The following is an 18,140-nucleotide window of genomic DNA, read 5'->3' on the forward strand; positions in this document are numbered from 1 at the left end:
TCAATGTCTCGCATAAGACCAAGACCCAGGCGGATGCTGACGAAAAGGTGCCGCTTAGGAAAGGGATATTATGCGTTCCATCTACCTAATGTTCAAATGAGCTTTGAATGTCGATACATATTTGCGTGCTTCAACCACTCCTAGTGTGTATTGTGAATTCAAATACCATTTTTGAACTCCTGACCTTGGAATGATGGAGCATGACTGTGAAGTACTTGTACCGTCCGATAGCACTTAAATATGCGAGGATTATAATAACCGGAGCACCAGAGCGCGCGTAAGCTTCAGCGGTGCACCGATAAGCGTAGACAAGTGTTATTTTTCTGCAAAACAAAAATAAACTCCTAAACCTGATCTGTGTTTGCCTTTTATTGATCACTGAAACTGGGATATAGAGAATAAACTTCACTGGGATGAGGGACGAGCGGTACCATGGCGTGCCAACACCCCAGCAGTTATTTGACTGCACAAGTGACATTGAAGAAAGAAAAGTTGTTGAAAATTTTTGGTATATCGAAAGGCACTCTCGCGAAGTTGAGCTCTCCCGTTACTGACGGTGAGATGTTTGAGTGGCGCCCCCTGGCTCTGACGTCAGCGCTTAGGGACTCGCGCTGCTGTCGTCTGCTACACTTGCGCCGCTGCTACACTCGTGCCGCTGTGGTCCGCTTGTGAGGGGCATCAAAGCCTGAGCTAAAAATCGCCCGCTTTGATCTTTTAGGGCCTCAAAAAGCGTATTTCCTGTAATTCAGTTAATTTTCCAGCTCCTGACATTTCTTAATAACTGCAAGCTGTATACCGCACAAGTTTGCAACAAACGAGGAGAGAGAGACCAACTTTCTTCAGAGCATCGGTCAGATAATCGTGTGTAACTCGTCCTTTATCGCTTATTTGCGAGGTTCAGGGCTCAGAGCTCCTCGATAAGTATGCAAAATGCGTAGGCTTCCCTAAAGTATTTTCGAGATGCTCTTATGAAGACTCAACAGTGTAACGCTACGCACCAAGCAACCCGTCCCTACACGCGCATTGCAAAGCAGGAAACAAAACGGTTGTCGTCTATTTCTTTCGTTGTCGTTTACTTGTAACAGCTGAATGTTTTTTCTATGCCAAACGCATTAATTTTTCTGCACCACCTCACACGTCTCATTAGGAGGTTTGGGGAAGTTTGGGAGGCTCACAAAGATAGTGTGGTATTTTCTTCAGGTTGTATGGCATACATTCCCTTCTTCACAAATTGGATTTCGGTATGGCTGCGTACAAGAAGTTGCATATTTGTAGCGTGCGTTTATTTACATGCAAATGAAATGAGAAGGTCTGTGCTACGCCACCACGAAACGGAGCACACGACGTTGTCCAAAGTACTCGAAGGCGACTTTTCCGCCCCGAATTTCTACCATAACTAACGAACTGAATCTCAACCCGAACAGTCATGACATGATTACGGTGTTGAAGGCTTGATATATTCGCTATGAAACGCAAGCAATAGTGTACGTGCCAGTTTTCAGTATTATGAAGAATTATAACCGATGAATATCTCCGAACAGCTATTTATTGTTTTCCAACCCCTTCAGGCGTAAAGAACAAATCATGGACTACTCAGGGTGATGTTCCACGAACTCAAGGAAAATTACTCTCTGTCCTGCACTGAGGAACCCGTCCACAAACCAGCTCGATTTTACTGCTGAAGTGTTGTCCTCCTCCGCCTTCTTCTCGTACTCTTGAGTGCAGTGTTACTATAACGCACAACTGAATATTGGGAAGGCATGGCTGTCGTAAATGTACCGAAACGTCCCTCAAGGTCTGAAGAAACATATTGTTACAGTATTTTTAGCGTACACGTTACCCGTTTTGCTCAATAAGTCTCCATACTGGTTAGAAGCCTGCACCAGCACGCGCCTATACACACATAGGTTATTTGGAACTCAACCTACGTTTTTTGCGCCCCATAGTGCATGTCGGCACACTTTCATGCTATGACAACGTAAAGTGATTTGATAGAATACTTAGCGTTTGGCAAGGTTGCAAAAACTGTTCTACATTACATACGATTACCAGGAATCGTAGTGCCTTCTGCCAAAGCCGAGAGCCTCGAAGGCGTGGAATTTCTTTTGGTCTTGCATTTCCGCTGTTGTCGGTTATTACACTCGATTTGGATGGATGTTCCCTTTGTTCGAAAGACTTCTGAATACAGAAGATGACGCCTAGCTCCGACTCTCCGCATAGGTCCGGTTCCGCAGGAATGGGGCCACGCCGGCAATATTTCTTCCGAAGCGCCTTGAGGTAGTGTATGCGATTTTAAGACATTTATTATAATAAAAAGTTGCGCATACACAATATCTGGTACGGACAAAACATAAAAAGTCAACCGAGCTCAAAGAAACAGGAGGGAGAGCGAGCCCGAGCGAAGCAGACGACAGATGCAAGAATCCCTAAGCCGACGTCACGAATACGCGCTTCGCAGCACCGCCCGTGGTCGCGCTCACCGCCAATAGCGATAGTACAATAAACAGGAAACGTAATCATACGTAAAACAATAACCTTACAGTTGGAAGTTGCGAATACACGGGACAGGATAATGCCTTTTTTTCTATTTTACTTCTCGCTTTCAAATAGGACAAGATTATTGGGAGATGCCTTTACCAATGAACCTGCACAGCACATTTTCTACCGGAAGAAGCGCGATGTACTCTATTCCAAGCAGTCTTCTTTTACTCATTTTAGAAGAAGCCATCGGTGCAATTAGATACTTTATTCGCAAAGCGCTTTGAGCAACGATGATGTGAAAAGCAGAAAAGTTGCCGACAGTCACCAACAGATAGCTTCCTGCGCATCTCCATCAAGGGCATCAGCCTCTTCAGTTCCTACGACATCGTGGTGGCAGACAAACGTTCAAAAATTATTTCCCCGCCACTAAGTGCGAACCATTAAACAAGCATTCAGGCTTCGCGCATGAACTCAGCTTAAGTGTCTTGTTGGAGACGGCGATAGTGCCACGCGGACACTAGTGGCCAGCGGGAATTTCTCTCAGTCATTTCCTTCGTGGAAATGGAGGAACGCACACATCTCATTAACTCAACTAATCCGCATCGGTTGCACTTGCACCCATATGCGAGCTCTTGTCGACTGAAGGTCCCCTTCGCGCCAGACGCCATATGTGTTTCGCCGGAAAACATGATATGCCCCATACGGGTAAATATGCCCCATAAAGACGCGGGTTTGATTCTCGGCCGTGGCGGCCGCTTCTCTGATGGAGGCGAAAAGCCAAAACGCCCGTGTGCTCGAGATTTCGGCACACGTTAAAGATCCCCAGGTGGTCAAAATGAATCCGGAGCCCTCCACTACAGCGCGCCTCACAACCTCCGTAGTTTCGGCGCGTTAAACCCCATAATAAATCAATCAAATATGCACCAAATTGTGCAGCTTACGTTACGTGCTGCACATGAGCAATGTGTTTATATTATCCAGTAAACAGCGGCATGACCTTTTGCGGGCCAATCCAATGCTTCATGTTTCCTCGTCTAATTTTATTCTGTTTCCGCCTGAGTGCAGGAGTTTTCGAATGCGAGCCTCCACTCTTTTATTGGCTTCCCTACAGAACCACGGTTTTTCATATCGACTTCGATGTCAGCCACATTAGCTGCTATTCCAGCTGTTCATGTAGTGAACAGTCGCTAGCAGGTAATCGCAATGGGCGTTACAAATTTCACGGGCACAGAGTTATAGATGCAAGATTTAGAGATGAAAGAGCTGCAGAGACAGAGATGCAAGCTAGAGATGCAATTTTGACAGCACGGGAGAAACACTATTTTTTCGTTCTTAAATAAAGATGGGAAAATGTGACAGTAAACGTCTTCTAATCAGTTGTAAAAAGGCTGGCACATTTGCAGCATAATTTCCCTGTGCATTTAGGCCACTTTATTAAAGGTCAAATGTCGATTCACAGCAGCGATATTCACAGCAGATCAGCGTCCATGAAGTACAAGTCAAACAGTCCTTTAACGTGCTTGACTTGCAGACAATGAAATGGCTGATATACAGGTGCGAAGAAAAAAAAAACATTCGTGAAATTTGGTCCGCAACACTCAAGGTTTCAGTGCTTTCGGTTTCTTCCCGCTACCGTGCATGTTCTTCAATTTAAGCATAAGGTAAGTTGTCGATAGACAATAAAAACGTACAATCGATACCGCAAGGGTAACAGAATGCTATAGGCTACCAATCCGAGGCCAATTCCTATTTGTCTGTCTCTGCCGCCGCTTTTGCACGCAAGCATGTTGCACTCAATGCACGAGTTAGTTCACCTTCAAGCGCCTTAATTGGCACTGTGTAAAATGATTCTGATAGGTATAAAGAAATGCGCGTAATCCACTCTGTGAAGGTGGTTCGAAAGCGAAACTGTAAACGACACCCACAACAATTACCCATGCGACGTCACTTGAATTCACACGCGTGGCTGTACAGTGAAACGAGAGACAAGTGAAATTCACCTAACCACACCATTTATTACTTCAAAGAGATTTTTTGCTAAGTTAAAAGAACGGTGGTTAGTTGAGTTTTATTGGTGAAGCACATGAGTGGAATTTTTTTTATAAAAAAAAAAGGAAGCTCAAACCCGGTGTTCGACAATTTCACATCTCCGTCTCTGCCGCCGCCGACAGAGGCGACGAGATCGGCGGCACAGACGGAGAATTGCAATGCCATACGTTGGTGTCAGCTTCCTTTAATTTTTAAATCTCCTAGCGCATGAGCAAGGGGCGAACGCGGCCGCTACACGGTCCGTGGGCGAAGTTCACAGCGGCGCGAGAGATCGCGTGATGCTAACACATGGCATTCAGCGATAACAGCGGGGGTAAACCCGCAGATGTGCTCAGTGAGTGCACTATGTCTCCCACGTCTCGGCGTGTTCTCGTAGCTCAATCAGTAATAGAATGCACTCTCGCTCCATTTGTCTGTTCGTTCCAGGTTTGATGCCTGATGGCACCAGTAGTAACTTCTTTAATTTGTTCACGGGTGGTTTCTGTTGACACCAACAATCGCGACAGAACCCTCGGAAGTAGAGTTAGAAAGCTTCGCTTTAAAGCCCTTAAGGTCCCACTCGCTGAACGCCTGATGGAATTTCTATGGCGATGCTGTCTTTATCACAAAAACATGCTGCTTTGCAGTCTTCACAATGAGCGGGCAAAAACGCTTTTCAGCCACACAACTGGCAGTATAGTAAATTAGCCGTGCATTGCTGCGATGCTCAAGGTCTGGTGGTCGACAGCCACCTGCACGTCATTTGGCACAGCTCCACGCTGTCGTCACCCTGGCTTTCCTGTTCGGCCAGCACCTCTTCAACAAAGGACTGGACATCCGACGACACACTGCGCCCTTAGGGCTCTTTCCCAGCCTATAGGAGGTTTTCGCAAACTGCCGTGGTCTCTCGCAACCCTTTGGCTCTTGGCATCACTCCAGCCCATTGGCAAACGCCTCTGTGCAGGCAGAGGCCCGGAAGGGAGAGATTTTTATAGCGAAGCCGTACACAGCTACCATTGGACGGTGGTCGACGTTCGTCCGTCTACGCGTGGACAGGAATGATAGCGCTCAGTCTAATGTAGGTATCTTGGTAGAAATCATACTTCAAAGGGCTGCTAAGACGACTATACCATTATCCCCAGTTTCATTTACTTGTCACCATTAGTGCAGTGAATTTCTCAATGTCACAGAATTCCCCTCTCCTGTCAACCCATAACAGTCTTCGTAGGGAGTATGGTTACAAAAAACGGCTGCAACTCGTTTTATCGAAACTATCCCCAAACAAATATGACAATTACGCCGAGTGTCATCCACTTTTCGAAGTTATCTAGTTCACAGTGCAGTGAAGTTGTAAATATTGTGGATTCCCTTCTGCTGTCAACACATCGCCTCCTACGAAATGGAATCCGCTATAATATAACTATAAACCTTCCAAGTTTCATTCAGCCAATAAGCTACGAGGTATGCTCAATCGTAAATTACAAACGCTTTGCTTTGTTCACTCCTTGGACTGCACTGGATCCTGCGAACGCATATCGTCAGTCGAGATTTGCTGCTCGTCCTTCACAAAGTGGAAGGGCTGATAATTTTTTCTGAGCTTTTCTTGCATACAGTGTCACATCCCGGCTCAAAGTACCTTTTTTTACGCTGTTGACTCAATCTCGTCCGCGAATGAGGGAACGACACAAGAAACACTGTAAAACGGCGCCGAAGCGAACTGACGGCGGCTAGGGCGGGGCTGGCAGGTCGGCGCGGCTAAGATAGGACGCCGCTACGGGCAGCACTACATTCTCTCTGGTGCCATCAGTGCGCAACCCTAAAGAAAATGGTAGCTGGCCACAGCTGGTTTATGGTTAAATTCCCAACGAGGAGTTTACCCATAAACTAGCTCCGACAAGCTACGGGGGATTTAACTATAACCCATCTGTGACCTGCTACCATTTTGTTTAGGGAAGCGACTCACGCACGGCCGAAGAAAATCGACACGGCTCTCACAGCCCTCATTTCTAGCTATGTTACAGTAGCGTCGGCTGAGGCAGGTGCCGAGCCGCGCTTCAACCAATGTCTCCCTGCCAATGCCTCTCTCTCCACTCTCAAAAGTAGCTCTTTCCCCGCGCTCTCTCCACTCTCCGGTACTCTGCTTTGTGTCATCCGCTCCGTTACACAGCGACTCGCATCAACGCGAAAATCCCTCCATTGCTCACACAATAAAAATCCAGTCCACATTATGTGAAACAGATCAAAAGTGGTCCCTATCCATTCACTGCAGAATATCTCAAAGCGTAGTAGCCTCATGCTTAGTGCGCAAATTCATAAATGGAAAACAAAGCCGTCGCTAATGACGCATACAATCACGGGCACACATTTTCTTTACTAAAATTCAATGTCATTTTGGCAGCAAATGAAGTGAAAGCAATACTCATTTTGCACACCACTCATCTTGTAAGAGTATGCCTCATGCCCAAACTATTGTTCTGAGCAGATTACTGTTATGTAGGGAGCAAGAGGTTTCAAAGTGGTAACAGTGATAAAACATGACAAGGTTCCTTTGGTTTCAGATTTGAGCGTTTGGAGCTCATAAGAAGTGACCATCATGCGGTGAGAAGCCGACACTTAAAACATTGATTACAAAATAGAATGTTATAACCGCTACAGCATGCATTAAAATTTCTCTGGTAATTAGTCATTAGTTTAAGGGCATTAGCGATGGTGTAGCATAGAAAAATTATATTGCCTGCTTTGTGTTCCACATCCAACTAAGGTAACACTAAAGAGGTATCACACAAGTTGAAGTACTGTTTTAAACTGGGTTCACTCCGACAAGAAAATTTATCACTGTTTCCTGCGCATTGCACAGGCAAATGTCAAAGAAAAGAATATGACAATTAAATGAAGTGACACAAGTGAGCTGATAAACACCTGCAAAGAGAACTTCGTTTACTTATCGGAAGCGCAAAAACAAGTGAATACAGTTGTGTGCTCCAAAGCGTGTCCGTCAGGTGGCCATAAAGCAAGCAGGATGTCTAAGGACAGCATGGGCAAACTCTCGGTGGCAACATAGAATGCGACACAAACCTCATGCTGCATGATTTGCATGATGGCAGAGGAAACAGTAGCTCTCACATTCAAAATAAGCACATTGTGAATTAAGATCGAAACAGTTTGCTGCCTACAGCTCTAACATCTGCCGCGCATGTCAAGTATATATACAGTTTCTTAGCACATACATGGGCCTTGCGAGCCCTGAATGTCTCATTTGTTCCTGGAGACCATCAACTGGCTGCGAGTGTCAATAAAGGTTCACCTTTTAAATAAAACCTATGCGAAAAAACTGCGAAATGCTGAATAATAGCACTAACATAAGTGCAAAGAACCTTCTGTACTGTCACATAGCTGGCAACTTTATAGAAAATAGAATTAGCACAAAAGAGGCCTCATCTCACACAATATATGTATGTCAAACAGAGCGCTGAAAACGTTTAAAAAGTCCCCCAGCTGTTTCCATTTTCAGGGACAAGTCTCCTGGCCTGACAGTGACGGGTAGTTATTCCAATACAACTACCGTCTATCCCAATGCTACTACTGCCATGTTTGTAAAGAGCATTCGGTAGCCATACCGTAATCCAATAGACAAACAAGCCCATCGATGTAGTCGTGCACCATGCAGGTGAGATTTTCGGGCATACTAATTTCACAAAAATATGCGTCGACTAGGTGCCGAAATATGTTTGTCACAGCAGAAAGTTTTGCATATTTTACTACCATGCACTCGACAGCACTTCTTCCAGTGATGTTTAACACTTTGCAATGGATCCGATACCAACAAAGGTCCCTTTCGAGGTACCTCTGCCTCTTTTGGTCAGCAGCAGCCCACAAGAGCAAATAGCATTGCTGAATACATTTCATTTCGGCACAAAGCAGCAGTCTATGGACATGATTCACAAGGAAAGGAGCATTGCTAAAATTATCTAAAGCGTACACATAATGGCTCATATAAGTATTTGCTTGATGTACAACTAGTTATGTGTCCCTCTTTTAGTCTGCACTTCGGAAGACAAAGTGCATCACTCAAGCACTCTGGCACAAACTGATCTTGTGCTTGCTTAGTTGTGTACCATGCCTTACACCATACAACAAGATGTGTATTATAAATATCTTACAGCTTAAGGACTTTCAAAGGTGCAACACAGGGTTCAATTGAAGTCCCAGTGTCCCAGGACGTCTGCTAGCTTCTTTTCAAGGCGCTGTGTGGGAAAGTCCGAGATTGCTCACGAGCATGGCAGTCAAGATAGCATTGAATTACTGCTAACAATGCCAGTCCTTGTACATGAGCCACAACAAAAGCTGGCCAATTCATATGGGCCCTACAGGTGCATTCACATTTGACTAAATGTTCTTATATGCACCCTGTTGCAGTGGTGATTATTCCTGCAAAAAGGTATATGTAAAAGGTTTGATTTTGAGTTACTGCTCAGCTCACAACAGTCATCAGGAATCCTTGCCTGTTACATGGTGCTTTGTGACACTACGAGTTTCTGCAATTTAAAACATTACTTCCCATTATACATATTAGCTACTTGTTGTGCAACTTAATTTACTGATAAATCCCCCAAGGAAAGATGCATATGGGTACATACCTTTGACTGCAGAAGCCAGTTTTTATATCAGACGCAAATTTTTTATGTCCTACTATTTTTAATCTTGTAGAATATAATGAAAACCTCAACTAAGAGAGATGTCATATACTACAAGGCTGATCGGGGTTATACTGAAATATTCTATGTACTCTGAGTTGTACTAACTGCTTCTATTTTTAAAAATATATCACTAATACAAATAAAAGTGCACAAGTAAACTATGCAAGATGAAATGCCTTGAAAGACCATTTCGAGCCTGTTATCTTAGTTGGACACTGAGCAGAAGTTGAATATCTATCTGATCACATGATCAGGTAATAAATAGTACTTTACCAATGCCTCGACCTTTTCTGGCCCGTGTTAATACCTAGTGCTAAGCGAATGTTGTTCAGAACCATTCTGTGTAATGCAAGCCCATAAGAAAATTACCCTGAAAGGCGTCAATTCTCTCTCACCACCGTGTTTGCATGCTTTAATGACCAGCTCTGAGAATACATCTTCAAATCAACCCAGTGTCAAATTATAAGCTGCAAGTATGCATGTCTGCAGTAATTGTGGCTCAATAAAAGCTAATTCGGGACGACCAACTGTTCAGGCTTGAATTAAAATTTGGAACAGTGAGATACTACTGCAGTACAATGCAAATCTTTGTGTCCTCACGGTGGAAGTTTTCTGTGCAGCCATGAAGGTTGCATGGTGTTTTCTTTATTGATTGTTGTAAACTAATTCTAGGCACCCACTTCAGAGATAAATAACAGTTTGTACAAGAGCACACTGCTGCCACATGAATTGAACGTATTTCCTCTCGCATCCTTTAAAGCTCAGTGCTCTATTACACTGCAAAGCAGCATTTTTGTGTGATGCAAGCAACACTGCCTACAGTGAAGCAGCAAATGGCTGGCTTAGCTTTGAGACTGGTTGATTTATCGACAACTGTGCCTGCAAAATTAAAATGGCGCCAGGTATTTTCTGACACTTCAACATGAAGGAAGAAGCAACATATGTAAGACTACTAGTAAAGCTAACACAAGGCTGCAAATTCATGAGGGACAGATCATTGATAGTGATCTGAAGCTCCGAAAACAACCAATACCAGAATGTAACGGCTGTGACAAATAGCGCTGCCTTTCCCAATCGGCTCAACAAGCAAATTATAGAATCACAACAAAAAAACTTAAGCCACCACATGGCCCTCAAGCATATGCTTTGCATTTGGCAAACTGTCAGTATGACATCGCAATTCTAAATAACATACTCACAAATTGTAGGGGGTGTTCTTCCCCAACCTAACTGAAATACACAAGTTTCATAACCCAGACCATACCTAAGTTTACCACCCTTGGCCAGCCTCGGTGCCTGTGCCATCAAACTCAAGTGGTAACAGCCTATTAAATTATCTTCAGCCCGCCAACATTTTTCCTTCACAAAGATGAACCTGTTCTGGAACATTCCAAAACATTTCAGTGCTATTTAGTACAGCATCACCATGGACAAAAGACAGACACTACAGCTTATATTTCACAAACCGATAAGCACACAAACAAAAAGCAGCGGTTGTCACTCGGCCGGAAACGCGCATTTGTTCTTGACTCCACGTTTCTAGACGTACAAGCCGCCATTTCCACTTTTCCCCACTCTTGCGACAGGTAGTCGATCTCATGTTTGAAAGCGACTGCTGTGATGGTGACTGGAAAGCAGCATCCCAGACACTGTCGTTCCACTTGGAGTCACGAAAGTCACTGTACATGTCCTATGCAGGCCATCATTGAATGTGTGTTTGTGTCTGTGTTGTGGTGGTGGTGGAACTGAAGAGATGCGGATGTATGGTCACCACTTCATGCCTTGTCTTTCTTTTTCGCCAATGATGTTGTCTGGTACCTTCGGCATGACTAACTGGAAACAGCACCGCGGTCGTCTTCAATCTTGGCATGTGCCAAAGCTGCCCATTTTAGGTAGGAACAACGCAGGGGGCAGTATGGAAGTTTCTTGTGTTAAAAACAGCCTGTTGCTCTTGCAACTTTGAAGGCAGGTTACCACGCTTTGTCAGCTCATGGGTCAGTCTTCCCAGGAGAGTCAACGGGTGACGAAGAGTAGAAGGACGGCTGTGTAGTGTACAGCGGCGCGCCCACGACGGGTAGACCACCAACGCCATTGCAGTAGGATGAACCCGAGGATGTTTGGGCTCGAGCTGTAGAAGGACCCTGTGTTGCCTGCCCCCCACGGGGCCGCTCGGATCGTTCCCGCTGCATGAAACTGGTGGCTGCCTCAAGAAAGTTCATAGTGGCCTTCATGATCTCAGCTTCCTCCTGAGCACGCTTCTTCTCTAGCTCCAAGGTCTCCTCCTCGACCTGCAAACACCGAAACATTTGATTCAATAAATGACCTGTTCCCTGCATACAGGCTTCGGTAGAATGCGTTTTTGCATCAATTGATGTCATTCTCCTGATGTTGGAAGGAGCTGTCACAGAATAAACATAAAAAATGTGGTGGCTATTGTGACCATTCCTTGCTTTTTGTATGTTCTCTTTGGATTCGTTCATCATTATTGTGCATTTCCCCATAATCTTCGCAAATCTAACCGCCCTACACAACGCTTTTTATTCATGCCGGTGTATTCGGCTAGGCTCTAAACATAGGTTTTACCTCAAGCACACAAAATTGGCATTTTTTTCCTGCCACCAATCATAAAAATTATTTAAATGGCCTTTCGGAAATCTTGATGTTAGCTCTTGACCACTGGCTATGACACAATCCACTTAGCTGGCACTCTGCTTTCTCTGACACTGTAGTTATGGGGGTTTTTTTTATCGAAGAATGAGTTTCTTCACATGCACATTGTGTACTGCCAACGAGTATTGGAGAACTAGAATTGCTAAGATGACTTTTGCCGACAATTACGTGTCTTTTATTAGAACATAATTATTATAACACACCGAGCAGCGAGGTATATCAGCCTTGAAGAGTTCAGAACAGACAGTATATAGATACAGGAAGGTGAAACTGAACACATCAACTTACAACTGAGATTTTTATGCCAACAAGGTTCCAATATAATACACGTAGCCCATCAAAACTACTGACAAAAGAGACCAACAGGCTGACTTTTCCTGCTTAAACAAGCCCTGGCAACCCGTCATTCCCAAGCCCACCTTATACTTACCTCAACACTATTTTTCAGAGACACGCATTTCGATACAAGAAGTTACGCTTAGTCTAACTTTTTCGACCTTATCGGCACTCACTGTAAGCCGTACTTAATTAAGGTGTCTGACTACATGAAGCAGTTTCCTTAACTGACCTACATTTCCGTTTAACCTGATTATTTACAAATCTAACATGCCTATATTAAGCGATACTTTTTTTACAACAAAACAGATTTCAGAAGCAAAAATTTGGCCCTGGATTAATTTTGACCACCTGGGGATCTTCAACGTGCGCCGAAATCTCGCACACACTGGCGTTTTTGCTTTTCGCCTCCATGAGAAAAGCGGTCGCCACGGCCGGGAATCGAGCCCGCGACCTCGTGCTCAGCAGCGCAACGCCTTAGCCACTGAGCCACCGCGGCGAGTCCACAACATGTGTCCCTCCCAATTGGTGCAAGAACCGGGTTCTCCCACACAGCGTACAGTGATTCGTGTCTCCTGCTCTAGCTTCCTTTCAAGGTATCTAACTTGTCTGAAAAAGGGTGCATTATGTTGTAATAAGTCAGTCTTTAAATTCATGGTGTCGTTTTGTTATGTTTGTATCTTTCCAACCCTTATGAAAGCTGCCTTATAGCAGAGTAATTTAGCTTTCTGAATAAAAAATGACTGATATAGAAAGCTCTAATTTTTCTGCTAAAAGTCCCTATGGGATGTTCATGCTTAGTTGGAACAGAAAATTAAGAAGTAATGTAGAAATAAGAATATTTTAGTATGTATTACTGGCACTTGGGGCTGTGACACCCTAAAATAGCCTTAATAGGAAACCAGAAACTGAAACACTCCAGGGTTTTTCAGGCACATGATAATGGGGCTTTTTCATTCATACGATGGGACTTTTCATTCAACTAGCTGGTTGCCGTGGCTGGATGTAGCCCTTCACCACAGTGATTTTGTAGCTCTCATTAAGGATAACTACAAGACCGGGTACCCCTTCGTTAATGATATAGTGTTTGTCCATGTTGCCACCTATTCTTTTTTTTACTAGAAATTCCACTCCCAGTTGTATTCTGTCCACAAGGCCACGGTAATATGGGACGTGTCCATTTTTCAGCACTGTAAAGGCTTCACCTGTCCTAACCTCGCTAAGCCCGATTACATCCCATTTAATACCCTCCAATTCCTCAAACACCACCTCTAGACTCGCCTCGCTAGATAAAGTTCTCGTGTTAAATATTTCGAGGGTCAGATTCCTATGGCGGCCTGTCTGGGTCCAGTGATTCTTTGCACCCTCTGCTGCGTCACATGTAGGTCTGACCGCCACCGTAGTCAGTTTCTTGGCAGCCACTGGGGACTGTGTTAATTGGCGAAGTTATGAGGTTGTGGCCATTATTACTACACGAGGGTGGCCAATCCAGTTCTGCTGAGACTGCGTTACCATCAATGGTCGTTGGGATCAGGCCACACCCCAAGCCTCCTTCTGCAATTCCATTAACACGCATTTTTTTTCCGGTGGGAATTTCACGGTACTGGGATTCAAACCATGATCCTTCTGCATGCGAGGCAGACACTCTACCTCTACACCACTGCTTTACCCTCCTCGTCACCTCTATGCCACAACTGCACCGTAACCCCCACTGCATGAAAGAGACGGCAGTGGACGCGGATGAGCCCGAATAGGGAGCATAAAAATGAAATAGACTTCATACTATGCGACGACGCTGGCATCGTACAGGATGTGAAAGTGCCCCAAAGGGTGAGGCGCCGTGACCACTGGATGATGAGATCTACACAATGGTAAGCTCTCGAATTAGGCTAGATTTGGGGAGGGACCGTAACAAGCTAGTACAAAAGAAGCCGATCAAAGAGCTAACAGTAAGACAAAAAGTTGAATTCCGCATCGCCCTGCAGAACTGATATTCAGCTCTAATTGAGGAAGCAGAGTTAACGACGCAGGAAGCGAGCGACAATCTTACACCCATTATTACGAAGGGTGCAATAGAAGTCAGAGGCAAGATCGCTAGACAGGATATTGGTAAACAATCCCAAGAGACGAAAGATTTAAATAGGAAATGGCAAAGCATGGCAGTCTCCATCCCAGCTGACAGAATAGAACTAGCGGAACTTTCGAAGTCAATCAATAAGCATAACACAGCTGACATACGGAAGTATAATATGGAGAGAGTTGAGCATGCTGTAAATAACGGAGACAGCCTTAAAGCCATCAAGAGGTGTCTAGACATAGGGAAAAATCAGATATATGCACATAAACAGGGCAATATCATCACAAATAGGGATAAAATACTTACAGTAGCTGAGGAGTTCTAGATATCTGCACAGTAGCCGCGACATCCAGGATAATACCGAATGAGGAAGTAGTTCAGATGACGTAGACATCCCACCAATAAGGAAAGAAGTAAAGAAGGCTTTGGAAGAAATTTAAGTGGGGCACCTTGTGTGGATCAGATAACAGCAGACCTCCTGAAGGATGGCAAGCAAATTGTACTAGAAAAACTGGCAAAGCTGTATACGCAACGCATAATGACTGCAAGTGTAAAGGAATCTTGGAAGAGCGCAAACACCATCCTAATCCATAAGAAAGGAGACATGAAGGACTTGAAAAATTACAGGCCCATCAGCTTACTGTCAGTCGTCTACAAGGTACTTCGGTACTACTTCCCAAGGGAATTTGTCACTTTCGATTTCAGTAAACCTAATAAACAAGCAGGTTTCGTAAAAGCTATTCCACAATACACCATACTGACACGATCAATAAGGTGATAAAGAAATCTGCGGAGTATACTCAACCCCTATATATAGCCTCCATAAATTATGAGAAAGCATTTGACTCGGTCGAAACCTCAGCTGTCATTCAGGCATTGGGAATCAGGGTGCAGATGAGCATTACATTAGAATACTAGAGGATATCGACAGTGTGCCTGCAGCTACCATCGTCCTCCGTTAGGAGAGCATTCAAATACCTATAAGACCCGCCGCGGTGGCTCAGTGGCTAAGGCGTTGCGCTACTGAGCACGAGGTCGCGGGTTCCATTCCCGGTCGCGGCGGCCGCTTTTCTGATGGAGGCGAAAAGCAAAAACGCCCGTGTGTACGAGATTTCCGCGCACGATAAAGATCCCCAGGTGGTCAAAATTAATCCGGAGCCCTCCACTGCGGCGCGCCTCATCGCCTGCGTTGCGTCGGCGCGTTAAACCCCCACAATCAATCAAATACCTATAAGGAAGGGCGTAAGACAAGGAAACACAATCTCTCTAATGTTATTCACAGCATGTTTACAAGACGTAATCAGTACATTGGATTAGGAATAGATGGGCCTAAGGGATAATGGAAAATACTTCAGTAACCCTAGATTACCTGATGACGTTGCCTTGCTAAGTAGGGGGACGAATTCCAAAGCATGATTACCGCGCTGGACAAGCAGAGTAGAATTGAGATGGGCCTAAGGGATAATGGCGAATACCTCAGTAATCCTACATTTGCTGATGGCGTTGCCTTGCTAAGTAACTCGGGGGACGAATTCCAAAGCATGATAACCGCGCTGGACAAGCAGAGTACAATCGAAGGCCTGATACTTAATATGCAGAAAACTAAAGCAATGCTCAAGCCTTGGGAGAGCACAGCGGTTTGAGATATGTAGTGAGGCAGCAGAATTGGTAAGCGAATATATCTACGTGACTTAGGCCAAGTAGAAACCTCAGATTCCAACTGTGAGGCAGAGATAATTAGAAGGATAAGCATGGGGTGGAGTGCATTCTGAACACATTCCCACATAATTAATGGCAGCCTAGCATTGACTCTGAGAAGGAAAGTGTATACCAGCTGCATCTTACCAGTGCTCACCTATGAGGCAGAAACTTGGAGGCTCACTAAAAGGCTTCAACTTATTCTCAGTGAGCAATGGAAGGGAAGATGACAGGTGTAACGTTAAGGGACAAGAGAGCGGAGTGGGCCAGGGAACAAAGGCGTGTTATCGACTTAGTAGATATTACAAATAAATGAACATGGGCAGGGCATGTGATGCGAAGGCAGGAAAACCGTTGGTCATTAAGGGTAACAGAGTGGATCACTGAGAAGGCAAGCATGGCAGGGGGCAGCAGAAAGTTAGGTGGGCCGATGAGATCGAGAAGTTTGCGGGGATAAATTGGTCGTATTTAGCACAGTGCCTGGATAATTGGAGATCTATGGGAGAGGCCTTTGCCCTGCAGTGGGTGTAGACAGGCATACGGTGATGATGAGGAGGATTATGAATATTTATATCTGTAAATATCAGTTGTAACTGTGCTTTACCATGTATTTTGGATAGAAAGCCTATGTTGTGGATTTTTTAACACAGTGATGCACATGCAAAATTATGTAGCCCATGTAACATTGTGTTGCTCCATCTGACAAGTTGGCTGTAATTGTACAAGGCTGCAAAGTGAAGAGCAAGCTTTGACTTATGATTGGAAAAACTGTTTTTGACAACAGTACAGAGCTTTAAATCGGGTGTGTGCAGAAATAACAGTCAGTGCTGCTTTGTGTGCACTTCAGTAGTGTTCCTTCATTGTTGATAATACAAAAAATACCTGCTACAGTGCTCTTGTACGGACTGTATAACAAAATAAGGATTTACAGATTTTGCGTCAAGCACAAGATTTCTAAAACTTGAAAGAAAAAAGATAATGGGGAGAATATTCACAGTAAGAGCTCCAGCAATCGTTGCAACATCTGTTCAGTACGGCAGTGTGCATGTCGTAATTGATAAAGTTCAGCATAGACATGTAAGATTGCTTACGTGTAAAATTGTGAATGTACTCCTGCGGGTGAAATGTTTTCCTGAGTAACGTTTATACACAAATCACATGGACGGTCAATTATTTGCAGTTTAAAATGGGGTGCTGTACGTATTGTGTTTTATTATGAGCCCTTCACAAGTGGCACATCTTGCTTTGTGGAGCTAGTACAATATCTCCAAATCCAACCTAAATGGATCGAACTGGTTTACCAAGATGCGTTATCGAGGAGACACAAGCAAAACAGCATTCTTTAGCTCAGCAGGTGAGCCTGGCCAGCCAGCTGCTACGGCATCCTGCACCCTTCCACGTGGCTGCGTGCTTGCCCAGGTGTTGGCTGGCAACAAAGGTGCATGCTCCTTTATTTGGGTTATATTTGCCACAGGTGGCACGTACTTTGACTTTTTTTTATGACGCTCCTTTGGTCACAACATCACTTTTCCTCATAATGGGACATATAAGCCTATCCCCTTTAAACTCATATTCAAGCTCTTGGTGATGCACATGGGATTAGCTGCCACGAGTGAGGCATAGATTTCCAGAAATGTGTAATGCAATTATTCACTCAATGCCAACAATTTTCATTTAGTGCATGTACCCAATGCTATACTTGACTGAAAATCATGCTGATGATTTGGCATTTTCCCGAGGTAATTTCTTGCAAGGCTGCTGATTTGTGCCTCACCAGTGTGACACAGAGGCTACTAAGCGATACTGGTCAAATAAAATGAGCAAGTACCGCAAATGTTACAATTTTCCAAACAAAAAAATTACGGAAAGGTTTACCGCAAAACTCCGAACAAGCGCCCCCACCCTAGCAAGGACACCCAAAAAAATCCAGTGCTAATTTCAAATTTCCGCCCCGTTCTGGCAAAGAGCCCCCCTTCTTCATTCCGCCCCCGAGATCCACTGGGCCCAGAAAACACGGGTGTGCCCAGGGCAATCCAACCCAAACCTGGTTAGCAGCCAGATAGCCCAACCTCACCATGCCATTTCTTGTTTTCTTGTCTTGGCTGTGTCGGTCAACCGCGAACCTGTTCATGTGATTGGTCGACCGTGCATTT

The 18,140-nt window shown here is 44.5% G+C and overlaps 1 protein-coding gene across 2 annotated transcripts in view; it reads right to left on the reverse strand.

Moving 5' to 3' along the window:
• Nucleotides 1-7,423: 7,423 nt before the first annotated feature.
• The window catches only part of LOC144178925 (uncharacterized), a 124,953-nt gene continuing 114,236 nt past the window's right edge, over nt 7,424-18,140 (reverse strand). For both annotated transcript variants that reach the window (XM_077707071.1, XM_077707072.1), the window contains exon 6: nt 7,424-11,494. In XM_077707071.1, the coding sequence (XP_077563197.1) occupies nt 11,195-11,494 (300 nt within the window). In that variant the 3' untranslated portion in view covers nt 7,424-11,194. The remainder of the gene's footprint in view (nt 11,495-18,140) is intronic.

This window comes from Haemaphysalis longicornis, unplaced genomic scaffold (genome assembly GCF_048455015.1).
Source record: "Haemaphysalis longicornis isolate Haplotype H1 unplaced genomic scaffold, Haemaphysalis longicornis Haplotype H1 scaffold_4, whole genome shotgun sequence".
Lineage (NCBI taxonomy): Eukaryota > Metazoa > Arthropoda > Arachnida > Ixodida > Ixodidae > Haemaphysalis > Haemaphysalis longicornis.